At 38.8% G+C, this 27,439-nt stretch overlaps 1 protein-coding gene across 1 annotated transcript in view; it reads right to left on the bottom strand.

Annotated features, from left to right (window-relative positions):
* Nucleotides 1–2,364: 2,364 nt before the first annotated feature.
* Nucleotides 2,365–27,439, bottom strand: part of grin2bb (glutamate receptor, ionotropic, N-methyl D-aspartate 2B, genome duplicate b) — a 94,553-nt gene continuing 69,478 nt past the window's right edge. Inside the window, exons 9-18 of the mRNA XM_053676357.1 lie at nucleotides 27,114–27,239; nucleotides 25,032–25,261; nucleotides 20,642–20,802; nucleotides 18,617–18,804; nucleotides 13,483–13,721; nucleotides 7,796–8,927; nucleotides 7,682–7,741; nucleotides 7,373–7,615; nucleotides 6,772–7,333; nucleotides 2,365–6,681 (exon numbers count right to left, since the gene is read on the bottom strand). Of these exons, the coding sequence (XP_053532332.1) occupies nucleotides 6,462–6,681; nucleotides 6,772–7,333; nucleotides 7,373–7,615; nucleotides 7,682–7,741; nucleotides 7,796–8,927; nucleotides 13,483–13,721; nucleotides 18,617–18,804; nucleotides 20,642–20,802; nucleotides 25,032–25,261; nucleotides 27,114–27,239 (3,161 nt within the window). The 3' untranslated portion in view covers nucleotides 2,365–6,461. The remainder of the gene's footprint in view (nucleotides 6,682–6,771; nucleotides 7,334–7,372; nucleotides 7,616–7,681; nucleotides 7,742–7,795; nucleotides 8,928–13,482; nucleotides 13,722–18,616; nucleotides 18,805–20,641; nucleotides 20,803–25,031; nucleotides 25,262–27,113; nucleotides 27,240–27,439) is intronic.

The raw sequence follows: 27,439 nt of genomic DNA, 5'->3' as shown, positions 1-27,439 counted from the left end.
ATGGGATGATGAACCTGCTACTATATTTTTAAGCCCAAACGACAATGATAACTGTAGGCACCTCTGAATATTTTATAGACACTCATATCGGCTGTGACGACTCGTTTCCTGTCTCTAGGCGCTGCTTAATTTCAGTCAAGCAAAATGTTTAAACTGTTTAAAAAAACGAAAAAGAATGTTTTCTGTTTTTTCAAGTCAACACTCGACATTGATATCCTGCTAGCTTGTGGTGGTGCTGCAACATTTCCATGGAAACTACAGAAGATGTCAATCATACACTTTCCCTACAGCCACAGCATACTATTCAGTATTGTTTTTCCTCCCACTCTACCCTATAAGTTGCATACTAGCTAGTACAGTACTATGGTATTGGTTTTCTCCCTGTGGATTGTTTGCCGCCTTAGATTGCATACTATTCAGAATAGTAGAATAGAACTACTCTGAGATAATAGTAATCTGAAGATACAGTGGGCACAGGCTTACTGAAATTGGACAGGTGAAGATTGGAAAAGCTTGCCTTATCTTCAATTGTCCAGTTTCAGTGAGCCTATGCCCACTGAAGCCTCAGATTGCTGTTCTTGGCTGACAGGAGTGGTATTCAGTGTGGTATTCTGTTGTACCTCATCCACCACGCATTTCACTATCTTGTGCTTTCTGCAATACTGTTCTGTACTGTAAAAGGTGGTTAGTTGAATCACTGTAGCCTTCCTGTCAGCTAGAACCAGTCAGGCCATTCTCCTCTGACCTCTCAAATCAACAAGGCGTTGGATGGATGTTTTTTTGTTTTTCACACCACCATTCTGTGTAAACTCTACTGACTGTTGTGTGTGAAAATCCCAGGAGATCAGCAGTTTCTGAAATATTCAAAAGTCCACATGCCCTGCACCCCCCTCCTCTGATGGTTGAAGTGAATATTAACTGAAGCACTTGACCTGTATCTGCATGATTTTATGCATTGCACTGCCACGACATGATTGGCCAATTGGATAATTGTATGAATGAGCAGGTGTACAGGTGGACCTAATAAAGTGGACAGTGATTGTATTTTATTTAGGTTTAATATGCCACAGTATATTGCATACTATTAAAAATGGTGGCACATCATTGGTTTTCCCTACTCTGCCTTAGGTTGCACACTATTTAGTATGGAAGTATGCCATTTTATTTTTCCACACACTACCTACTTCTTCTATGTTTAATATGACACCATACGTAGATGACATACTATTAAGTATGTTAGTACGGTATCGGTTTTCCATACTCTACCTTAGTTTGCATTCAATTTACTACAGAAGAATTCAATTCAACACTCTACTTTTCCACTGTAAGATGCACACTAATTAGTACAGTTGCAGGGTATTGGTTTCTCATGGTTTTCTCCACTCTACCGCCCATACAATGTGTGCCACTCTAGGTTGCATACTATTTAGAATGATAGTTGGTTTTCCACTTAATACCTACATCTTCGATGTTTAATATGCCACCACATGTTGAATACTATTAAGTATGGTAGTACAACATTGAATTAGGTTGCATACCATTTAGTACTGTATAGTAGTACTGTATTGGTTTCCACACTCTATCTCCCTTATGGTTTCTGACATCTGAGATTGCATACCATTTAGTATGGTAGTATAGTTCTGTTTTTCCCTACATGACCACTCCTATGTTTATAATGCTACCTTAGGATATATACTATACAGTATGGTAGTACAGTATTGGTTTACTCAATTCTAATGCTTGTATGTTTAGCACCCCATCGTAAGTTGCTTAGTATTTAGTACAGTAGTTCCCCATTGGCAGTCCATGCATAGTATTTAGTATATTAGTATAGCAATATTTTCCCCCATCCTACCCTAGGTTCCACACTACTTAGTATGGCAGTATGGCATAGTTTCCCCAACTCTATCCCTGTGTTACCAATCCATAAATAATTGCATGCTGCTTTGTATTTTATTGCTCTTTCCCCATGTTACCTTTCCTATAATAAGTACACCAATTTATTTTGCATACTATTTAGTATGATTGTACAGTATTGGATTTCATAATCATGATTTATTGGCCAAGTCCACTAGTGTACACTAATAATTTGTTTAAGTTGTTGAGCCCTCATGCCTATAATCTTACATGAACATACCTTTTAAACAAATTTGGTAAAGAAATACAGTCTTGGAAAACCACACAGTATTGCAGAGTTAAAAAAAGAAAGAAAGAAAAAAAAAAAAGACATGTCGGGTCTGCCCCAAACTGCATATTAATACTTGAAAAATATTGATGAATATTATTCATTGTGGTCATATTAAGTTTAGGGTACAGCTGAAAAGGAAGAAAACAAGAAACAAAACATGGGATTTCTCCCTTTTATTTATTGTCAACACTGTTTTGTACAAAGAGACAGAAGAATATATCTTAGCACTTATATTTCACACATACTGTGTCTGTATTCTCAGTAGCTTAAGTACTGTGAAATTTCCCGTTAAATTATTATTGTAATCTTAAACACAGGTAATCTCTCTCTATACAAAAAATGGATTAAGAGAAACCATTTGGTCATATTTACACAATCTGTACATTTGTAATTTGTCAGTAACATTTAAAATAAGTGTCGAAAAACCAAGAAAAAAAAGAGAATTAGAAATATCAATTTATATGAAAGACAACAAAGGCGTACGTCTTATCCTTTCAATATCAGGTCTACCCTTGGTCACATGATCTTGTTATACGTCTATGGTGGTTATAAAACCTTCCTAACAAAAGTGTATGCCAAATTACCCAATCTTAGTATCCATATCTCCATATATTAAAAATTATGGAAAAGGGGACTTATTTATTTACAGCAGAACTTCAACGCATGTGCAGTGCGTCTCACACATACCCACACACAGAGGTAATCAAGCATGAATTCAGGCACATATATTCTACAAATACCTGTGACATACAGTAGCAGATGAGGATTTGGGGAGCAAATGGAAAACAGGGACTGATAAGCATACCCTCAGTAACAATGTTGCACTCTCTTTGTGCAACAGCCAACTCCCAAGAATCCTATACTTGAGTGAAAATGATAATAGAGTGCAAAAATGAAATGTAGGCTACTATCTTTCACTCTCTCATGTGTACACTCCTGCCATAGTCTCTCGTGATCTCCACCTACATGCAGCCTAACAACTCTGCTATCACAGAGCCTCCAGTGAATTGGTGCGAGTCCAAACTATAGGCTATGTTACAGGAAGAACTGCAGCTGTTTCTGAGGAAGAGCAAAGGCGAACCCAATTCCTTGCCAGCTCAATTTCGCCCAAAAATAAGGAATTTTAACAGGCAATTCATTGTGTTCCATAGGACTGCTAACCCCATAGCTTATGAGTTAGCCTGTGTGACTTCCTTTCTGATAGACACTCGCTCTTCCAGTCTCACCCACACACACAGATTTTCCCTGTCCTGTGCTACCAAATCCATCCCACATAAAACATCAAGAGTGACAGAAGAAGTGGCCACACTGCATAATTGTACACAGAACTTGCAAAATATCTGTCATTTCAGGAACACACTTGACTGAAGGAAAAGTGTACCTTCAATAAGAAAAAAAGACCACGCTTAAAATAAAAACACATTTTGCCAAGGGTCAAACATGCATATATCTTTTTTTTGTTTGTTTGTTTTTTTTTTTTTTTTTTTGCAATGATAGGTTAAGATTTCAATTGCTTAAAGTGAAAAAATTAGCCCTATGAACACAAGAATGAAAATAAACTTGTTCTCAAGTTAGAACCCCACACACTGTGAATCAGGCTGAGGACATGATAATGCTTTCTGTCAAACATCCATCCATTTTTTTTTTAAATATATATATTCCAAAATGTCCATTCTCATTAGTATTTTCACCCATCATGCCAGACCTTACAGTTATCAGTTTGAACTCTTTGTGGCACTAACTGGTACAAGTTAAGCAAAAGAAAGACACGTTTCTTTACACGAAAAAGAAAAACACTAAACGTGGTCTTCGAATTATACATAATCTAAAAGCTGGAATGCAAAATAGAAAGAAAGGTGCATGCATGTATCTCACAATGTACTCACGGTTTCACAAACTCTCACACAGCAAAGAAATAAAAAAATAAAATAAGTGTGGCAATAAAAGTGGTGTTTCCTTAAAGTCCACAAAATAGATATTTACACAGCAATTATTAGTATAAACATTGTGCTTGAATTGGAGATCTGTTTGGCTGAGAGTATGTTTATAAAATGTGAATAAAGAAAAGGTATATTTCACACACACACACAAAAAAAACAACTCATATAGAGCTATATAGGTATATGGGAAAATAATTGGATTTCTGGAACAACCAGCAAAATTTATATGTTCATTGGTGGGATTAAAAAAGCTAAAATGGCACATACTAGTGACTACACAACTAAATGACCAGTTTTTCTGGTTAATCTATTTAAATAATTGACTAGTTAGAAAGTTAACTAAGTGTAATTTTTGTCAAATCCATGTAATTCTAGTCAAAATACCTGTATGTAAACAGTAATTCTGACTATTTATAGACTATTGCTGGTTGTCCAAGAGTGGGTGGTTTAATATACATAAATGGTTAAGTCCATAATGTTAAATTTGTGTAGTAGGCATCAATGCAACAAATTTATTTGGAATAAAATAAAAAATAAAAATAAAAAAAGAAGGGTGTTCATAACAGAACAGCACTTATTTAACTGTTATATAACCAAGAAAGATTATTCTGCCTCCCAGAGCTAGTCAGGGTGCCATCTGTGAAAAGACATAGTGATAGTAAAGACATAAGTAACTATTGTACTTATCATATTATAATTTTTATGTTCTCTGTATTCATCATTTTTGGCCAGGTTGAATTGTGCAAATATTCTAATTTCATTTAAAATCTACTTTAGTAAAACACATTTCTAAAGTTACATCTTTGCTGTATACTCACTGTACACTGTGGGGGGGGAAAAAAGAATATTTACACTTATAAAATACAAGCAAATGCCAAGGCAAAGCTCTTTCATAATATCCTGTAACACCCACCTCATTGTTGACTAAGGGTGCACAAAAAGAAAGGGACAAAATTAATTCAAAACCAAGTGTGAAAAAATAATGAATTGATTGATGTTTGTTTGTCCAGTATTTGAACTTAACACCCTGCAGCTCAATTCAAATATATAAGACATTTACAAGGTATTTTTCCTGTCTGAATTTTAAGTCTAATAAATGCACTAAATAAATGCAATTTGTTATCTATTGAACAGGTTTCACACAGAGCTGTGCAAATTCAGTTCAAAACTAATTTTGTAAAACAATCGTTCTGAATTTACATCCGTGCTGCACAATCATACAATTTAGGATTGTGTTGTGTCTCTGCACGTAATTGGACATTGTGATTCCAATCAGGTGTCTTTATCACAAGTAACGATCCAGTACTCATCCAATGACCAATCTGTGTGCAGTGACCAGAAAGTTGCCATAGTAACATGACCTGTATAATTAGAATTCTGGGACTCCTGCTAAGGCACGTAATGTGCTGTGTACTAAACCAACGTTCTAACGACATTAATGCAACATTATAAAAATTGTAAAGCCATAAAAAGAGATCATAATAATTGTCCTTCAGCACAATATCTCGAGTACAACTGAAGTACTTTGCAAATCATGCCTTTTACATACAATATTACAGCACTCAATAAAAGAAATAAACATGAATAATTAATAGTAAATAAAGCTGAAAGGAAAACAAGTTTGTTTAAATTTTTTCCAGCTTGGCATTGTCCCTGGTGGTCCTGGAGCTCCAGATCAGGGCAAAATGGCATGATGATGTAAGACAATGCAAGCTCAGTTGACAAATAGGATCAAATGACAACCCATGATGAAATAAGAATTCTCTGCAAAGTACTATGCTAACAAAGAATTGTAAGCAGAGGACAAAGATACTATAGCATATAACATACAGAAATCAATCCCAAACTGAACATCATAAACATTGTAATCATATCTAATAATATTATTGTTAACACCACCAATACAATTATTGTAAGGTTTACCCTGTTGTTTCTAGACAATAACTGATTTCTCTTCACGATTGTACCAGGTCTCTGTACCTAAGCTGAATCGGATATTGTGTTTTGGTATAAGGAGCAGAAAAATAGAAGGGACAATAAAAAGAAGAGAGGATAAAAAGAAGGATATACTGAGGTTGTCACTATATGGTCTGAGCTTTTGTCTTGTGAGCAGGTCCCTTCTCTTTATTTACAGTGCTCCAACAGTGCTACGTCCACCTGTATTAAGCATAGATCAGTTCCTCTTGCTTGTTTCTTGGTTTTGAAAGTGAAATTACAAAGTAGACACAATCTGTTGGTCGTTACCTTAGTCTGCTGCCTCTTTGCTTTTGAATTTCCACTTCTCTCTTTCCATTTCTCTCTTTCTGTCTCTGTCTCTCACTTGCACATAAACATCAGACATCAGATTCAATGCTGGAGAGCTTCTCGTATACGTGTCCATTACTTGAGCCATTGAAAGGTCTCTGTCCTTGCCCCATCCCTAACCCGTCCCTTGATGACAGCAGCTTGTTGTTGCCTGTTGCCCCTCCATGGTGGTTGCTGAGGGGCCCAGCCAGGCACAGCTCCTTGGGAAAACGGGGTCCCACGTTGGACAAAACCCCAGCAGAGGCAGAGGCTGGCAAATAAGAAGTCACCCCCATGGAGCCGCGGAAGTCTGCCCGGTTGTTGTTGTTGAGGAGCTGTTGCTGCTGTTGCGTCTGTTGCTGCTGCGGCTGTGCCTGCTGCTTTTTGATGTAGTACGATTTGGCGCCATGTAATAGGCACTGGTCATCGCCGAAGGTTGGGATGAATGGGTTCTGGTTCACCTTATCTGGGTAGAGAGATTTAGACAAGGAGTAAGTCCCAACCCCTCGGGTACCTCCCATACCTCCTCCCATCATGCCTCTATCCCTGTCCCTCATGTCTCTTTCGCCTACCGAGCGACGGTGCAACCCACCCTCACCCCCACGGAACAAGTTAAACGATGAGCCACCTCCCTTCCCCCGGTCCCCACCACTAAAAAACGTAGTCTCTCGCTCCCCTCCCATATACCGCTCAAACATCTGGGCATATGGGCTTGCACCTTCCATGTAGCGATCTTTTTCTTTCAGGCTCACACTTCGGGGTTGAGGAAGCACAGATGCTCCTCCAAACCCCCCAGAGCCTCCCATCCTACCCGCCCCTTCTTTCTGAAGGTCTACAAATGTGTCATAGGAATGCTGCCTACGTAACACCCTGCCCCCTGGGCCAAACTTGCGCCTCTGCACCTGGGTTTGGGCCCCTCCACCTTCACCACCTCCCTTCCCACCTTCCTTAGGGAACTTGCTCCCTATCTGATCCAGGAGGAGGTGGTTGTCCTCACTGATGTCATACAAGTTGCCTGGCTTCTTGCATGAATCGCATCGCTTGCAAGTGGCTGAGCTTGGCCGACTGGAGGCTTGTCCACTACCCCCACCTCCTCCACTTGATCCCCCTACACCTCCTCCTCCCCCATGCATGCAAACAGGCTTGTTGCCTCCGCTATGGCAGTTACGGCATTCCCAATCCCCTCCGGCCAAACCCCCCACCCCTCCAATGTTCTTTTCCCAGCATGCATGGCCCTGCTGCCCAGGAGATCCTCCCAATCCACCCTTACACTCTGTCTTCTTGGATTTACCTTTCAAGAAATCGTCCACAGGAACCAAACTAGTGCACGCTCCCCCGCCACCACCACTGCTGACTATGCCGCCACATCCGCCCCCACCCAGACCCCCTCCGCCACCTATTCCAGGAGCATCACTCAAATCCAAGTGCTCCCACTGGGATGCCCCTTCCTTGGATCGGAACTGGTCAATGTAGAAGTCCCTCAGATTATCTTTGTCACGGAACATGTATGAGGAGTTTCCCCCTCTCAGGCTCTTGCGTTCCACAGGTGGGGTAGCTGAACGGTGCCCTTGTGTAACAGGATGATGGTGGTGGTGGTGGTGGATGGTGTGGTGGGTGCGCCTCCGGAAGCCCAGCTCAATTTCATCCTGTTCCCGGCGTGACTTGGCAGATGCTGGCCTTTTTTTCAGGCTGTCCCTGTACTGCTTGCGTCGCTTAGCGTTGCCTTCAAGATTTCCATAAGTCACGGTGTGAGTGGAAATATCTGACACATCAGAACGGATATTTCCGTCATCCCCTCCCGAGCCCGCCCCACCTCCCCCACAGTACCTGTCATGTCCCGCGATAAACCCTGAACTGGACGCCCCACCTTTGAAGGAAAACTTCCCATATAGATCAGGCAGGCCAGACTTGAAGCTCGATTGGGTGGGGTGGCCTGCAATCAGGTCAAACTTTTCCCTGTTCCTGTGTGTCAGCGACTGGCGGGGCTGGGTGGTGAAAATAGGTGCTACCCCTCCCCCTAAACTGTCACAATCGTACATCCCTCCCTCCAATGAGCTGGCACTGCCTAAGCTACGAGGTCGGTTAGGCAAGGGACCCGACATACCCAGAGCCAGTCCGGATCCCGTGCCCCCATGGTGATGCAGGTAATGATCCTGGTACAGGTTACTGTCCTTCAGATGCATGTTCCCAAAAGTCCTCTCCACATCACTCACATAGTCGCTGAACATATTATCTTCTGGCAGATAAGGAGGTGGGGGCTTGCAGTCACTATGGCCTGCCAGACTGCGTCGATGCTCACTGATGTCATAGACAGCCGACTCACGGTGGCCATAGTCCAGGGCACTGTGGGGGGAGCCATTGACCCCAGGCACGGAGGTCATGTTTTTAGCTGTGCGCAGCAAGCGAAGGATGTTAGAGTGGGTGTTGTTCATGTTCATGTTCATGGTGGCTGACGGAGAGTTGAGGCCTGATTTGTTCTCCTCGATTTGAACACCATGGATGCAGCTGTAGATGCCCTGGTGAAGAAATAAAAGAAAAGTAAGAATAAAAAATGGGGTAGACGAAACCAAGACATAAAACATGCTGTATTTATGGTAAATTTTAAAGTACAATTTTAAATTTGAATCAGTGCCCTTGCGACATAGATTGTAGAATACAACATAGTGGGCCTCATAAGAATCAATATTGAAGGAAGGAATAGTAAAAGATTGGTCCATTACATTTATGTTATTTGGCAGACGCCCTTATCCAGAGTAGGGATGTCACAAGAACCGATACTTTGGTACCAAGTCAGTACCAACATTCTTAAAACGTTACGGTACTTGTTTTTCTGCACTATCATTAGAATCGATTCTAATGGAGGTACCAAGGTTGCAATTCTTCCGGACCTGATGGGGGCAGCAAATATCCGCAAGTCTTTTAGTCGGTCCACAAGTGGTAAAGAAGAAGAGGAACGCCTACAAGCACACGGGAATTTGGTGAACCACCTGAAAGACAGTTCTATATTATGTTTGTTTGAGGCAGCTGCATTGTTGCCGTGAAACCAGCTAACGTTATGCTCCATGTAATGTTAGCAATAGCCAGTTATTTGTTAGCGATGCTAACACATTGCAATGTTATAAACTACCTCCTAATTGGCCACCATGCATTCAGCCCGTGTCCTGTCAGCTAAATGTAGCCTAATGTCACCAATAATTATTCAAATGTTCACGCTTTAATAAATTTTCTTGGCCTGCCAATATATCAGTGAATTTAAACTAATGCTTGCGTTCAGAGTATAAGGTGTGTGTCTGTGTGTGTGTGTGCGTGCGTTTAGGAGTGCACCACCACTCATTGTCAGACAGTGTTTGATAACTAAAATACCCCCCCTCTCTTTGCCAGTATCAGCCAGAGGCCAGAGGAGGTTGTCCTCCAGGAGAGCTTTTAATTTAAATTTTTCTTTTTTTATACCACACCGTGGTATCAACTTTGGTATCGAGTATCATGTACTTTTGGTGGTATCGGTAACGACTACTAGATTTTTGGTATTGTGACATCCCTAATCCAGAGTGACTTACATATATCTCATTTATACAACTGAGCAGTTGAGGGTTAAAGGCCTTGCACAAGGGCCCAGCAGTGGCAGCTTGGTGGTGATGGGATTTAAACTCATGACTTTCCAATCAGAAATCCAATGTTTTAACTGCTGAGCTACCACTGCCCCTATTAAATCTCAAAATTACTAAAGCTCCATACATCAGACCCCAAGCCTGCACTGTCAAATAAAGAAGGGATTAGAGTCAAAAACAGGTTGAAAGAGATAAAATAGGTGGTGAAAATGTGACTGATGGTGTCTTTGCAGTGAGACTGGTTTTCACTGGCAATAAATAGTGCCAATCAATGTGATTAAAAATTCAGCCAAATTAAAAAATACCATATCAAATGATAGAATAAGAATGTTTAATTTTGCATACTGCATGTCAGTTCTGTTTTTCAAATATTTAGTGCTAATCAAAAGAGGAAGCCCTTAAATATATTTAAAAATAAAGTATCATAAAATAACAATTATTCTTAACAATGTAAATATCAATAAACAGGAGGGGTACAAGATATATGTAGTATAAAAATACTACTAAAAATATTCACAGGCCCTCTGAAAGACTATGACATAAACTATTTCTTGTCCGCCCCCTTACTCGTTTTTCAGACTCACCATATATATCCATTGTTTCTGTACACTTCCTTTGTGTCAGCCATATCTCGACTACACCCTGTCGCTTTTGGCCATTCTTGCCAGCTCAGCTCTTTTCTCTCATTTATCTCCTGACCCCATCATCTGATTGGTCTGGTAGACATATTCGCATGTCTCTGATATCATGTTTCTCTTTATTTTCCTCCTAGGTGTCTACCTCTTTTATTTTATCACCTGTTACTGCCCCCACCCCCACCCCCACTGTCTCAGGCTCTTTTCACCTTTGCTTTTCTTATACTAAAGCTACTCTTAGAGTGTCTTCCATCCCTGTTCTGCTCCTGTATTCTATAATACTTGAACATTTTATTATATACAGTGAGGGAAAAAAGTATTTGATCCCCTGCTGATTTTGTACATTTGCCCACTGACAAAGAAATGATCAGTCTATAATTTTAATGGTAGATTTATTTGAACAGTGAGAGACAGAATAACAACAAAAAAATCCAGAAAAACGCATGTCAAAAATGTTATAAATTGATTTGCATTTACTAAGTATTTTAATTTTATTTTTAACTAAGTATTTAATAAGTATTTGACCCCTCTGCAAAACATGACTTAGTACTTGGTGGCAAAACCCTTGTTGTCAATCACAGAGGTCAGACGTTTCTTGTAGTTGGCCACCAGGTTTGCACACATCTCAGGAGGGATTTTGTCCCACTCCTCTTTGCAGATCTTCTCCGAGTCATTAAGGTTTCGAGGCTGACGTTTGGCAACTCGAACCTACAGCTCCCTCCACAGATTTTCTATAGGATTAAGGTCTGGAGACTGGCTAGGCCACTCCAGGACCTTAATGTGCTTCTTCTTGAGCCACTCCTTTGTTGCCTTGGCCGTGTGTTTTGGGTCATTGTCATGCTGGAATACCCATCCACGACCCATTTTCAATGCCCTGGCTGAGGGAAGGAGGTTCTCACCCAAGATTAGACGGTACATGGCCCCGTCCATCGTCCCTTTGATGCGGTGAAGTTGTCCTGTCCCCTTAGCAGAAAAACACCCCCAAAGCATAATGTTTCCACCTCCATGTTTGACAGTGGGGATGGTGTTCTTGGGGTCATAGGCAGCATTCCTCCTCCTCCAAACACGGCGAGTTGAGTTGATGCCAAAGAGCTCCATTTTGGTCTCATCTGACCACAACACTTTCATCCAGTTGTCCTCTGAATCATTCAGATGTTCATTCGCAAACTTCAGACGGGCATGTATATGTGCTTTCTTGAGCAGTGGACCTTGCGGGCGCTGCAGGATTTCAGTCCTTCACGGCGTAGTGTGTTACCAATTGTTTTCTTGGTGACTGTGGTCCCAGCTGTCTTGAGATCATTGACAAGATCCTCCCGTGTAGTTCTGGGCTGATTCCTCACTGTTCTCATGATCGTTGCAACTCCACGAGGTGAGATCTTGCATGGAGCCCCAGGCCAAGGGAGATTGACAGTTCTTTTGTGTTTCTTCTTTGTTGTCACCTTCTCTCCAAGCTGCTTGGCAATGGTCTTGTAGCCCATTCCAAACTTGTGTAGGTCTACAATCTTGTCCCTGACATCCTTGGAGAGCTCTTTGGTCTTGGCCATGGTGGAGAGTTTGGAATCTGATTGATTGATTACTTCTGTGGACAGGTGTCTTTTATACAGGTAACAAACTGAGATTAGGAGCACTCCCTTTAAGAGTGTGCTCCTAATCTCAGCTCGTTACCTGTATAAAAGACACCTGGGGGCCAGAAATCTTTCTGATTGAGACGGGGTCAAATACTTATTTCCCACATTAAAATGCAAATCAATTTATAACATTTTTGAGATGCGTTTTTCTGGATTTTCTTGTTGTTATTCTGTCTCTCACTGTTCAAATAAATCTACCATTAAAATTATAGACTGATCATTTCTTTGTCAGTGGGCAAACGTACAAAATCAGCAGGGGATCAAATACTTTTTTTCCCTCACTGTACTTGCACCTCAAGAAATGCTTCACTGCTCATAAGATAGGTTATCATTCATTTACAGGGATATAATCCTTACAGTTATAGAGACTGCTGGTCGAAATTTTTGGGACAACTATCCTTTTAAAAATATGAGGTTTTTTTTTTCAGTCTGAAATAATTTTAAGACTATTATTACTATAACCAGGGTTTTCAGAGATGCTTTGCCAGGTCCCTCGCAAGACTTTACAAAGGTCTGTGGAGCTGGTTGGAAAACCTCTGATCTTCCTTTTGATCTAACAACATCCTGAGCAGCACAGTTGGGTTAAGGTTGGCTGAATGGGCAGGCCATTTAATTTCAGACAGCAGTCCTTCCTTTCCACATACAGTGCATATGGAAAGTATTCACAGCGCTTCACTTTTTCCACATTTTGTTATGTTACAGCCTTCTTCCAATTGGATTAAATTCATTATTTTCCTCAAAATTCTACAAACAATACCCCATAATGACAACGTGAAGGAAGTTTGTTTGAAATCTTTGCAAATTTATTAAAAATTAAAAAAAAGCTCATGTACATAAGTATATGTACATGAAGTACAAAAGTACTTTATGTCAAACCCTACAACAGAGGGTTTCCATTTCAGAGATGGTTCCAACTAGTTTCATTTAGAAAGCAAACATCAGTTAACTAATGATAATGAGTCTTTATTGGTCACATAAACATTAGAGCACAGTGAAATTCTTTTCTTCGCATACCCCAGCCTGTCAGGAAGCTGGGGTCAGAGCGCAGGATCAGCCATGATACAGCACCCCTGGAGCAGAGAGGGTTTAAGGGCCCAACAGTGGCAGCTTGGCAGTGCTGGGGCTTGAACCCCCAGCCTTCCGATTAGTAATCTTAACCGCTAAGCCACCACTGCCCCTAACTATGAGGGATCAACTCACCCTGCTAATGGAGAAGGTCAGGCCGGGCTTGCCCGTACACACGCCCATAAAGCAGAAGCGTAGTTGCCAGTAGAACAGGTGCTCAGCTATGAAGGTGATGAGCGACAGCGCCATTGCCGCCCCCAGCATGTAGAAGACGCCGGCCATGTTGTCGACGTCCAGCTGGCTGCTCATCACCTCATTCTTCTCATTGTGACAAATCCCAGTCAACCACAGTGCCTCCAGCTCCTCCATCTCACCTATGGAGAGAAAGAGAGAGATAGAGAGAGAGAGAGAAAAATGGAGGCGAAAAAGGTGTAATGGAAGGGGTGAAAGCAAGAGAAAGATGAGGAATGGATGGATTTTTAGATTAAAAAAGGAGTTTTTTTTTATAAAGCAAGAGAATAAGGATTTTGGGGAGGGAACAGGTGAAGGAGGAATGGGTTATGGAAAGAAGAAATAATGTTGTGACAATGGCAGCAGGTCAGGGGATTTATTTTGGGTGAAGGACACAGAGGTTGAGAGAGTAGACAGAGAGAAATAGAGATGAGTAAGTATGTGAGGTCTTTGCCTTGAGTTAAAATGTCTATACTGTAGCTGAAGTATTGTAGTAATCCAAGTTGAAGTGTATGTGTGTGTGTGCGCGAGTGTTAGAGACACATTGTACATGTGTCTGAATAGAACATGAGACTGTATTTTACGGATTTATTTAAATGTACATTAATGTTTTTTTTCCCATTGTGTTTATGGCTAATGCGCTCTTGGAGTTCTATTTCACGTTTTTGCGTTAACGCGTGTTTATTTGTATTTAGAACTTTATGTGTTGTCTGATGCAGAGTGTGGTAAACAAATTAAGGCCCCTGAGACACACAACATTTGTCATGTTGCATTACTCCGGATGTTTTCCCAATGGAGTGCTTCCTCATTAATGATTGATTATGAGTGTCACTTGTTATTTAGCTTCTGGAGCTAAGGGGCAACCTTAAGGACTTGGCAGTCATCAAAGCAGGGACAGGATCATGCCCCCATAACTAGGGCCGGGCACTGTGATGATATCAATAAATGTGATAAATTATGTCACAATGGACCATTTAGAGATATCATAGATTTTGTCATACATAGCTATTGCAAACTGTGTGGAAGAAACTCATTTAAAAAAAGATGTACTAAATCTTTACAATTAATTTTAAAAAGTTGAAAAAAGTAAATCATTTTTTTTTTTTTTTGCAGACATCAAGGATGTAACCAAATATAAATACATTATTTAGAGTAAACACATCATGTGTTCTAAACAGATATAAATACAGATATAAACATGAGGTGTATTTATTTAATTAGTTATTTATTTGAAAGCTTGTCAGAAAGGTTCACTGGGCTATTAGTTTGTTTATATTTTGGAAAACAGAACCAACTAAATGTGTGTGAGAATATTGTGTGCAGGTACAAAAAACTAATAATTAATAATAAATAATTGTAAAAAACAGTCCTGTGCAAATCTGAGGTTGAGGAACTGCCAGAGCTAGAGTTCACAGACCATGTGTTGGCACTTTTACCTCTGGGACTTTTTCCCGTTGTTTTCCAGTGTTTCCACTAGTGCTAGGGTTCAACTAAAAATAAATAAATCAATGAAATGATCACCAGATCAAAGTGCACCAAACAGATGCAGAGATACAGTATCATGTATCGTAGAAATGTCTTCAAGTATCATGGTATAATATGTTTGTCATACCACCGAGCTGATACTGTTGGGCCATTGAGCAAGCCCTTAACCCTATCTGCTCCAGACGCGCTGTATCTTGGCTGACCCTGCATTTTAACCCCAACTTCCTAACAAGCCGGGCTATGCTTAGAAAAGAATTTCACTGTACTGTAATGTATACGTGACAAATAAAGACTTCATCTTTTAAAAACAAAAACAAAAAAAACTACCAAATACACAATCCAGGTTTTGATGGAAGGATGGGAGTCAAGAGCGTTGAAAGAGTCTGACCTCTGACATCATGTCCAAAGAAAAAGAGTCTACACAGATGCTTGGAAAAGACATTCTGACATTCAGAGACAGCTCAGTTTTTTAACAGTGACCTACTTAAAGAGAGCAGGAGAAGAGTTCGGACAGGAGTTATAGGCTGTAGGACCTATGAGACATTTCTTTCTCTCAGTGTATTGGTCTTGTCTGAGTAAAGGAGAACCATGCTCCCATTAGAGCACTGTAGTCTGTTCCCTTCAGACAGATATGAATGTGTATGAAAGTCAGAGAAAGCTGAAGAGGGAGATTGAAAGCACAAAAACGCTATCTGTGCACTGCTGCAAGTATGTCACACACACATTTCATACCATCCCAAATTCACTTGTAACCAAGCAATACACCTGTGTCCTCAGTCCTGGCACTTATCTAATATTACATAATGTCTAGCGGCTACAAAATAACACGTAACACACCTGAGTACACCGACAACAGACCTGACCCCCAAACAGGCAGCTGCTGTGCTGCTAAGCTAACACATGTCGCTAGCTGTGTATGTTTATATGGATGCATGAGCAAGCAAGCAATCACTCAAAGGCAGTGCAGTAACTAGGCCAGGGATAATGTAAGCTAAATAGAGAATACTTTCTTTGGTTCAATCAAACACACTTGCCAGTACATGCATGATGTGGAAATCTGTTCACAAGATCTTTTTGTTCTCAAAATTGAACAAAACCACAGTCTTTGTGTAGTTTTGAATTTGTTCAGAATGAGAATGACATCAGTGATGGCTCATTAAATGGATTTAACCGGAAGCAGTAGAAATGGCATGGCATGGAAAAATCCAAAGCTCTTACACACTCTTCTTTTACTACCTGTATATACCTTTGTTGTATTGTTCACACATACTTTTGAGTTCCAAGCTAAGATTTTTGTATGAGGTCACTTCACATTATTTACTAACAGCTGATAACTATGAATTTTGAAACTAGAGGTTTGTGGATAGTGCATGATTTGCAAATGAACTCACAAACATTCCGACAGTAATAGGAAAGAAAATATATGAAATGTAACATGGAGGACTCCGGAATGAGGTATGACTTCTCTTGCCAAGTTTCATTAGGGGGTTTTACCAGAAGCATTGTTAATATCCAAAGCACAGGTCAAAACAAAGGGTAGATGCAGGCAATTCTGTAATCAATTCAATAATCTTTCCAAAAAGGGCAAACCAGGATCAGAACATGAGAATTTTATACACAGTGAAAAACTGTAGCTAGATTATACAAATCACAACTAAAAATTACTGCAAGACATACAAGACCTTGCAAAGACAAGAGGGAAAGCTTAAATAAGGAAGTGGAAAATGAAGACCAGGTGGCACCAATTGAAATTAATCGAGTAGACATGTGACCAAATAAGAAATGTGGTAAGTGAAGAGGGTCAAAAATGGGTGAACGAAACATGGACATTGAAGAAGAATTGAGCTAGAATAGGGGTGGGCAATCTTATCTGGAAAGGGCTGGTGTAGGTGCAGCTTTTCATTCCAACCAAGCAGGAGGCATACCTGATTCCACCTGTTTAATCAGTTGATCTTGGCTTTCAATAGATTCAGGTGTGGCTTCTACTTGTTTGGAATGAAAACCTGCACCCATACCGGCCCTTTCCGGATAAGATTGCCCACCCCTGAGCTAGAATGTAACTGCAGACTAGTGGTAACAATATTAGCCCATAATTAATTAAAACATTAGTTTTCCCTCATTTTGATTTATTTGTTCAATTTGAAACATCTCCGCATGTCAAGTATGTTAATCATATTTTGCTACTTCAACCCTTTTCTAAGGCAGTTTATCGTAATAAACTTAGGTTCCTAGGTTATATTACATGCAATACTTGCCTAACTTCTATTCAGGGTGTCTATCTTGACAAGTTTATTATAATACAAAATAAGTTTTGGCACAATGGTACTGGCAATTTTTTTTTCACAAATCACTGGAGTATTTCTGGTAGGTGTGAATATTAACAAGTTACATGGAACACATACAATCATGGCACAGTAAGGCTGCTACAGCATCTTTATATATATATATATATATATATATATATATATATATATATATATATATATATATATATATATATATATATTGGTTAAAACATTGGTGTAGGGTTGTGCTGAATAAATATTTTCATTATTTATTGAACAATTTTTTTGAGGAAATGTAGAAATTTTGTAATAGATTGGCAAACAGCAAGTTTTAAGTAATATTTCAAGGAAAAAATAAAATTAATGATGCAAATACTAAGGTTAATGAGGACAAGGTAACAACAGCAATGCTGAACCTGAACCAGACACTAGCAAAGACTACAGTTAGCACCATGCAGTTAGTGTTTTTTTTTTTTATTATTCAGCACCTGTTACAGCAGCTTGCCTAACATTAATGGGTTTGTTAGTAACATTGCTGCCACATAGTTAGTGTTTGATTAGGCTATTTGTTCCAGTCCCTGTGTGTGTGTGTGTGTGTGTGTGTGTGTGTGTGTGTGTGTGTGTGTGTGTGTGTGTGTGTGTATGTGTGTGTGTGTGTGAGAGAGAGAGAGAGAGAGAAAGAGAGAGAACTACATAATTAACATCCAGTGAAAAAGTGTTCGGTGGCTACATTACTTTCCTTTAAGCCATTTGCTAACAGGAAATAATTTATCAAATGACTATACAACTTGATGTGGAATGGCTTATACATTTGTAATATCTTTTAGTATACCACAAAGAGAAATAGTAGCCATTTTAATCACAAGTATGGCCTATATTTCATAAAAATCAACCCAATCCATTCCAAGTCCTCATTTCATATTTCAGAGTGAATATGATGATACCTGCCATTAGAGGAACGTTCTTCGGAATATTGCAGAAGCTCTATACCACCTCCAAAGAACCTCAATCAATATAAGAATGCTATTGGATGAATTGTAAACATATTTAAGCTCACTGTGTTTTTGTGAGGAACGGTAATCTGCTATAAAATCAACATACACCACAGTTACAGTATTACTGTCTGTAATGTGATTATCACTAAATCTATTAGTATCAATACATCATAAATGGTTATGTTGTGTTCCAGTAGCCAGCATTCACTACATGATTCTAACAGCATTGCTCAAGTGAGAAATGAAATATGTATATGAAATAGCAGTTCTCACCATCTCCAAATAGCTGCAGAATGGCCAGGTCCACAGGTCTCTTCCAACCAGAATCTTTCTGGATGGCAATGCCGTAGCCTGTGGTAGCGAATATATAACCACTACCGATTGTCACAAGCTTGCAGCCCTCATCTCTGCCCGCCATGTAGTTCAGCACAGCAGCATCATAGATAAATGCATCCAATTTTCTGTCAAGAAAAAAAGAAGGAAAGCTAATCAATTGGGGCATCGACTGAAGCTAATAACTGCCAACTTTATTTGGCAGACCAAATAAATTAAACTCCAGAAGTCATGGAATTCTGCAGTGTGTTTTTTCGACTGTGATTAATCTATGTTTGGGATGTAATTTTATTAATGGTTAATTTAGCAAATGACAAACTAAAAAAGTCCATGTACTGCGTTACTAATCAAAGGACTTCTTGCTGAGGCTGTGACTGGCCCTGTGACAGCTGTGTAGAGTGTTGGTTCTGAGCATGATAAGACAAGTCCAAGCCACAGCAAGATACCTGACATCAGAAAGTGCAGTTTTAAATCAGCTGTTTGTTCATTCATTCATTCATTCATTCATTCATTTATTTATTTATTTATTTATTTATTTATTTATTTATTTATTTATTATCCTGTAGTAAATAAAAAAAAAAACTGACATAAATGTTATGAATAGTACAATTCTTTCATTGTTAAATTGAATACAGTAACACATAGGTCCACCATTGGTTTAAAATACATTTTTTGAGATGATCATGAAAATGTGGTGGCATTGGGTCCTTTAAGGAAGAACTGGGAATTGGCTTGATGGCTAAAAGAGACAGATCTGGTCCTCAAGGCTATCTTTTATTTTACAAAGGAAAACAGAAGCCATCTGAATCACTAGAATGGTCTATATTTACATAAAAATCAACCCAATCCAGTCCAAGTCCTTGTAATTTCATATTTCAGAGTGAATATGATACCTGCCTTTAGAGGAACATTCTCCAGAATATTGCAGAAGCTCTATACCACCTCCAAAGAAACTAAACCAATATATATATATATATAAAAAAAACTATGAGGTGATACATTTCAAATCTGATTGGTCAGAAAATGTGGATTTATTTTCTATAAGAGCAGCTGCGAGGCCAATCACACCAAAATGACTTAACTTATAGGTTAATTATAGGTCGCTATTGATATGATGGTGTATGACACATTTATTTAGCATTTTTGAAAGGCGTCTCCAGTGTCAATGCTTTGTAAAAGTCAGAGAAAACGCTGTAACCACCACAGGGACGTTTTCAGGACAGAGGGCTTTGTGTTGTGGTGTGGATGCTTTTAGAGGAAATAATCAACTTTGAGGTGATAACAGTAACTCTGCTTCAAGTCAGGCATCACACCAACCCATCACTGATTATTTTCCCTGCATGGCCCATGTTTTATTCCTTACATTACGATCCTTGGTACAACATCCTTGGTACTGCTATTCACTCCTTTTATTAACGAACAAATGAGAGTCTCAATGCACACTGTCCTTATTCAGTGAGTTATTTGTCCAACCTCCCCTTCTCTCCACTCCTTTTATTCTCCTTCATGTTGTTTGAAATAGAATACACAGTTGATTTGGGAATTTTCTGTTGCTGTAATGGCACACATTCCTCATAAATCACATCATATACAGTAACTTTCCTCTTTGTTGTAGTACTCAACACCTCTCACACATTTTCTCTGCAAATAGAGGTATATTGCAATACTTTTGACAACGTGTGTGTCCTATTTTAGTAGTAGTACAATACAGAACAGTGTGTAAATGTGAATCTTACGTATATCAGAAGTGGAATCTGATAGATGAAACATACAAACGTTACATGTGTGGTTTACTCATCTCTAAACAAACAGCCGCAGGCTTCTCCAGTTTGTTGCTATTAGCAGCTACGTGTCCACTGAACACCCACTCACACACAATCATATCCTAACTGTCTCCCTCTCTCGTTCTCTCCATCCCCCAACACACTTTTGTGGCGTTTTTTTTAACTTCTTTCTTTCTTTTACCCTGTTTTCAGGCTGTGGAGGGCCTCGTCTACGTTTTTCTGGTGGAAGCTGGTCATGTAGCTGTGCATCTCTTTGTAGTTGTTCCTAATGTTCCTCTCCGTGCTGCCATTGGGAACTGTGCCAAAACGGAATGGCGGAGAAAAGTCATTTGGCCGTTGGAACTGTAGGGAGAGAGAGAGAGAGTGAGAGAGAGAGAGAGAGAGAGAGAGAGAGAGAGAGAGAGAGAGAGAGAGAGAGAGAGAGAGAGGTCAGTATGAACACGGTAGTTAAGCCTTCATTCATCCAGAAACACTAGCATACACGGAGTAATGTATTTTCAACAGTTGGGTGCAAAATAATATTTAAACACTACCTGAGTTCTTTTTCTTCCCCCCCCCCCCCCCCCCATTTTATCAAATACATCCTCTGTGATGGCATTTTAAAAATACAGCATCCTCAAATACCATTTAAAAATACAGCATTAATTTTTTTTTTTTTTTTAAATCTCTCGACATGAATTATTGAGTGGCATCCACAGATTCTCCTTGTTAGTTCTCCTTGCCTGTTTTAGCAGCTGTAACCTAGTTCCCATTAGCCCAATAATTTCTCATTTATAAAGGCCAAGTGCAAAGCTACAAGAGCATACTGCAAGTAGGATGGGTGCAGAAACAACAATTAGCACAAATGACTACTGGTGTATGTCAAACACATAGGCCAATTACAAGTACTGTGACTGAACTTACAGTGACAAACGTAGAGTATACATCCAATGTTCCTTAACATCCAATAGTTCCTTAATTTGACTGAACACATGTATAACTAAGTCAAAACAACAACCATAATGTTAATGCAAGAGCCTGAAAGTTTGTCTTGTGGCAAGAACTATGTGGTTTGTATAACAAAAAACTTTTCATAAAACAAAGTTTCATTGTACACTTCGTTATTCAGACCTCAAAGGAACTACAGACTAAAGTGTTACTCGGAGAGCTCCATGGGATTTGCGTGCACGAAGCACGAAAACGGTTAGCTGAAAACAGATGTGTGTCTTAGTTGCATGCAGTTTCTTTGTAGAAAGTTTTCTTTCTTGAGGATCGCCAAAAAATTGCCATTATATTATTAGTTTGACAGTTTGAAACATCATCTACTTGATTTACTACCTTAAGGCTACTTAAGTTCAAACAAAAAATAAAATAATATAAAATATACTGGATCAAGTGCTATTTTATGAGCTGCCAAATAATGAGGCTAGAAGATACATTATTAAATGAAATCAAATTGGCATCAGTTATTATAATAATTTCACCTATGGCTATTCTTGTTGCTACAACCCCAATTCAAAAAAAGTTGGGACACTGTGTAAAATATAAATAAAAACAGAATGCAATGATTTGCAAATCTCATAAACCCATATGTTATTCACAATAGAACATAGAAAACCTGTCAAATGTTTAAACTGAGGAAATGTACCATTTTAAGAAAAAAATATAGTAACTTTGAATTTGATGGCCGCAAAACACATCTAAAAAAAGGTTGGATGGGGAGAGAAAATCTTTCCAGAAAAGGCTGGAAAATTAAGCGTTACTTAAAAAAACAGCTGGAGGAACATTTTGCAACTAGTTAGGTTAATTGGCAACAGGTCAGTAACATGATTGGGTATAAAAAGATTATCTTAGAGAGGCAGAGTCTCTCACAAGTAAAGATGGGATGGAATCTGGATGTTGCTTTAAAACCTGTATATACCTTTCAGCATGATGATGCCTTTCCAGATGTGCAAGCTGCCCATTTCACGGGCACTAATGCACTCCATACCATCAGAGATGCAGGATTTTGAACTGAGCGCTGATAAAAAGCCGGATGGTCCCTCTCCTCTTTAGTCCTCTTTAGTTTAGAGGACTAGAATTTCCAATTTCGATTCGTCTGACCACAGAACAGTTTTCCACTTTGCCTCAGTCCATTTAAATTTTTTTTTGAGCTTTGGCCCAGATAAGATGGCAGCATTTCTTTATCATGTTCACATATGGCTTCTTCTTTGCATGATAGAGCTTTAACCAGCATTTGTGGATGGCACGACGAACTGTGTTCACAGACAAAGAGTTCTGGAGGTGTTTCTGAGCCCTTGCAGTGATTTCCATTACAGAATCATCCCTCTTTTCAACACAGTGCTGCCTGAGCGCCCAAAGATCCCGGGCATGCAATATTGTCACATGCGCACAGAGATTTCTCCAGATTTTTGAAAACTTTTGATGATATTATATACTGTAGATGATGAGATATACATAGTGTTCGCAATTTTACATTGAGGAACATTTATTCTGTAATTGTTCCACAAATTGTAGACACAGTTTTTCGCAGATTGGTGAATCTCTGCCTCTCTAAGATACTCTTTTTATACCCAATCATGTTACTGACCTGTTGCCAATTAACCTCCAGCTGTTTCTTTTTAGTAACACTTACTTTTCCAGCCTTTTGTTGCCCTGTCCCAACTTTTTCAGACATGTTGCGGCCATCAAATTAAAAATTACCTTATTTTCTTTCTTAATATGGTACATCTACTCAGTTTAAACATTTGATATGTTTTCTATGTTCTGTTGTAAATAACAGTTGGTCTTATGAGATTTGCAAATCATTGCATTCTGTTCATATCCCAACTTTTTTGGAATTGGGGTTGTGTGTGTGTATATATACATGCTAGACTCCTATTAGGTGTTTATTTCAGTGTTTGTTTTCTTTTCATTCATACAGTTTATCATATTTGTATTTCTTATTTTTCACTTTTATCAGACCATACAGGATTTCACAGAGTTATTTTGTGATTGTTGCGGCCCTAAATGCTTTATTTTGCTGCAGCTTTTTTTTTTTTTTAAATTGTGATGCGAGTTTTTTGTGCTTTTTTGCTAAAAACTACTTGAATTGGCGAAATTGCGATTGCACTAAATTGTTATGCACAGTCTTTTGCAGTGATGTTTGTTGCTAAATGAGACCTTATAGCTCTACTCATTTTTGATGCATGTGAATCGAAGAGGGCTTTGGCTGAATGCAGATTGCAATTAGTCACATGATGCATCTTGGCCCAAATCTGCTGAAAATCTGTGGAGAATTTGAAAAATGGCAAGATCCTCCAAATATTGCGGCGTTTTCTTTGATCTTGCATTAACTTCTGCAATCGCAACATCCTGGAGGGACTGTTTTATATTACATTGTATTACAGTTGACAGCCAAAAAACAAGATCTTATTCAGTCAGCATTTTTAATCCCTGATTTTTTCAGGGATTAAAGGTATGTGCTTGTGTTTAAATGTGGTTAAGATGTTATTGAAATACCCCGGACATTTCGGATGCTTTTAATCAAGAAAAATCTGCCAACATCGGAAGTGTGAACTACATGTAGGTGATTTGCAAAATACTAATGGGAAGTCCAAAAAAATTGGTTTAAGCCGCTATGTAACCAAATCTGAAAGAAACCTTCCCTGCATAAATGCTGATGTAATTTCCGAAGTTAAGTCGCCTAGAATACAGCCCAGTATTATTAAAATTACAGACAAAACTAGAGGGCAAAGAAGCCAAGATATTTCTTGAATACTAAGTATGTTGTCTTTAAAGGAATATTATTGATATTAATTACAGAAACCTCAAATGTTAATGTAGCATCTGTACTTTTAATAGCCCTTGAACATAATCAACTTTTTCCATTTTCTGCTTTCAGTGTAGAGGTAATAAAGCCACAGTACAATGCCTCTATATAATCAATGTCCACTTTAGTGGAATCAGCTGGTAGCGATGGGATACCTTCCCCGAGTCTCACAGCTGGCCAAACAAGATCTACCTCTACCAAGAAAAACATTAGTGTAGCTAGTGCAAAGAGTTCAAATCAAGAAAAGGAATGAGCTGAGGAGTTAGTGTTCAGTGCAATTACTGTATAACCGACAACCAAGGTAAGGTAAGGTAAAGTAAGATACTCTCAAGCTTAGGTAAATTAAATGTAAATGTTGTCTTAAATGTTTATTTTATGTCTCCTGCATCAGTATGTCAATAGAAAAGAACACATTTTAGATGTCCATTTTTCATTTTTTACTGTTTATTGCTATTTCTAATAATTAATAATTTAATGTATAGAACCTTTTCATTTTTCATTATTTTGATAGTTTCAGAAGTCCATATATATTTTTTATGGCTTATATAAGACATTTGCTCAGTATATATACATATACAGATAAACATGACCCTTCTTCACTGTATCAAAGTATAAACTTATGCTAGCTCTAGAGAAATTAGGCTGTAAATAATATATGCAATATTATTCTTGATTTATTGAACTGTGAAGGCCAGTGTTTAAAGGTCACTCCCACAGTACTGACAGAAAAGCCCTTGGCCTTATCCCAGTAATCTGGGTTTTATAGGTAAATCCTCAGTACCTTCTTATCACTGAGGCCAGACACCTGGTCAACGTACTCCTCTTGGATCATGAAAGCAGCCAGGTTGGCAGTGTAACTGGCCAGGAAGATCACAGCAAAGAAGGCCCACACTGATACCATTATCTTACTGGTGGTGCCTTTGGGGTTTTGTACAGGCACAGAGTTGTTGAAGACTAGACCCCAGAGCAGCCATATGGCCTTTCCGATTGTGAACGAGGGACCACCTGGCTCTGAAGACAGAGAAAACAAGAGTGAGCAGCGGAAAGAAAGAAACAAGTCCATGAGAGAGAGAGAGAGAGAGGGGGAGAGAGGGAGAGAGAGAGAGAGAGAGAGAGAGAGAGAGAGAGAGAGAGAGAGAGAGAGAGAGAGAGATGTAAAACATGGTGAGCACAAAAGCAGAGATTAGGGGGAATAGTAATTTTAAAAAAGGAAAGAGAAAGAGAAGCTGTTTATAAGTAGATGGATGCAAGCATAAGCATATTCCGAAGGAGATGAAACAGTAATTTGAGGTGAAAAAGGCATAATTCTCTCAGACGGCTAGACAGAGAGAGACACAGTAGGACTCTACAGTGTGTTATGGAAAATTAGAATAGCTTTTAAGCTCCAGCACAGTACAACAGGCTTATGTAATGGGGACATGTCATTAAACATGGGCCTGGGGGCGAGAGGAGAAATCAGTAGTCTCTCAGCTCCAAGCGATTACCTGAACACAGCACAGTGCAGCATTGTCTATGGTTTGGTTTCACCATATATCTATTCAAATAAGTCTGATTTGATTAGTGAGTTATTCTGTCTGGCAAGATTTTTTTTTCTTGTCGTCCCTAAAATTCCACAGGCGCTAATGCAGTGATGCTATCTGGATCTGTATTGCGTTTTAAATCCAAAGCAGGTAGATGATTTATGTAAGGAGGGCTGCCAACTAAATGTAATAGTGTGACATCATTTGCATTTTTTGCACAGTATAGGGGGCTGCAGCCTATGACCCAAAATATGTGTGGTCTAAACCAGAATGTTTTTGATTGTTTATTTGTTTGTTTCTTTCTTTCATAAAAATGAAATGTAAACTGTTACACTATTCTTCACGTAACACTGGAAAACCTAGATATAGAAATGCCAGCACTATTTTTGCGTGTAGCTGCTCATGATATTTTCTAATGAATTAATTAATGAAATAATGAATTTGCATGACTTTTCTGTTGCGTACAGTGGAATCCCATTTCTGTCGCACACCACTAGTCATGACTAGATGCCTTGTGAACCTTTCTGGCAAGCTTTCTTAAAAGAACAAAAAATAACAGAGCATCTCCTATATGTATATGTATTTGTATCTGTTTATAACATGTTATCTTGTTATAAAGAATAATGTATTTATGTTCTGATAATAATGTATTTATGTTCTACATACTGTAACATTAACAACTGAATGAATTAAAACATTTTTGCAATGTTACATGCAGTGGTGAAATTTAAAGTATTTGCAAGGGGAATGCTAGATGGGTGTAGGTTAAGACTTAATATGTCATTACAGTCAAAGGATTTTAGCTTATATCAGAGTTTCTTTTGTTACAATACCCTTGGATTGCCACACTGTACACTTTCACTGCCAGTAACTGCTTTTCCATATTATTAGTTTGATTAAATTTTTTACTTTTTGTCAATTTATTTTATTACAATTAATACAGTTTTTACACTTAATGAAATCTAGCTAGTAATGTTGCTAGCAATTGTGGGTTTTTTTTTTTTTTTTTGTATGTTCTTGTTTTTTACATATTAGCATTTCATTGGCTTTTTTGAATATATCCATGGCAACATGTTGCACAGCTCCACCCCTACACCTTCCCCTTTCCAAACTGAGCTCTGATTATGTGTTAAAATATAATCTATACTTTTTTTTTATAGAGAAAGATCTTAGCCCACTCTGATGGTTCAATATAATGGGAAGAACATGCACCACCTGCATGGGCATCAAGATTTTACTTGCATGGACAGATTTGCTTTTGATATCCTGGCTATAATGTGTCTGGGTGTTTAATAGGTGTTCTCTCACCATGTACACGCAAGCGTGTGTCAGTGCATGCATACCTCGTCCATCCGCCAGACAGCGGTTATAGCCAACCGGACTGAAGTACTCAAAGACAAAGACTGCCACAGCAGATACGATCAGCAGCATCACAAACATCATCACCCACACATCAGCACTGAACGGTTCTGAGAGAGAGAGAGAAAATGGAGACAGATATATATATATATATATATATATATATATATATATATATATATATATATATATATATATATATGATGTTCTGAAGTTATGACCCAGTGTTACTGCTCCTCAGAGAGGCAGATGTCTAAATTCAGAAAATGACTATAAAGAATTGCAAAGAGAAACAACAATATATGTCAAA

The sequence above is a fragment of the Ictalurus punctatus genome, chromosome 26, assembly GCF_001660625.3.
Source record: "Ictalurus punctatus breed USDA103 chromosome 26, Coco_2.0, whole genome shotgun sequence".
Taxonomy (NCBI): domain Eukaryota; kingdom Metazoa; phylum Chordata; class Actinopteri; order Siluriformes; family Ictaluridae; genus Ictalurus; species Ictalurus punctatus.
The sequence above is the reverse complement of the archived record's forward strand: the minus strand, read 5'-3'. Positions and strand labels throughout refer to the sequence as shown.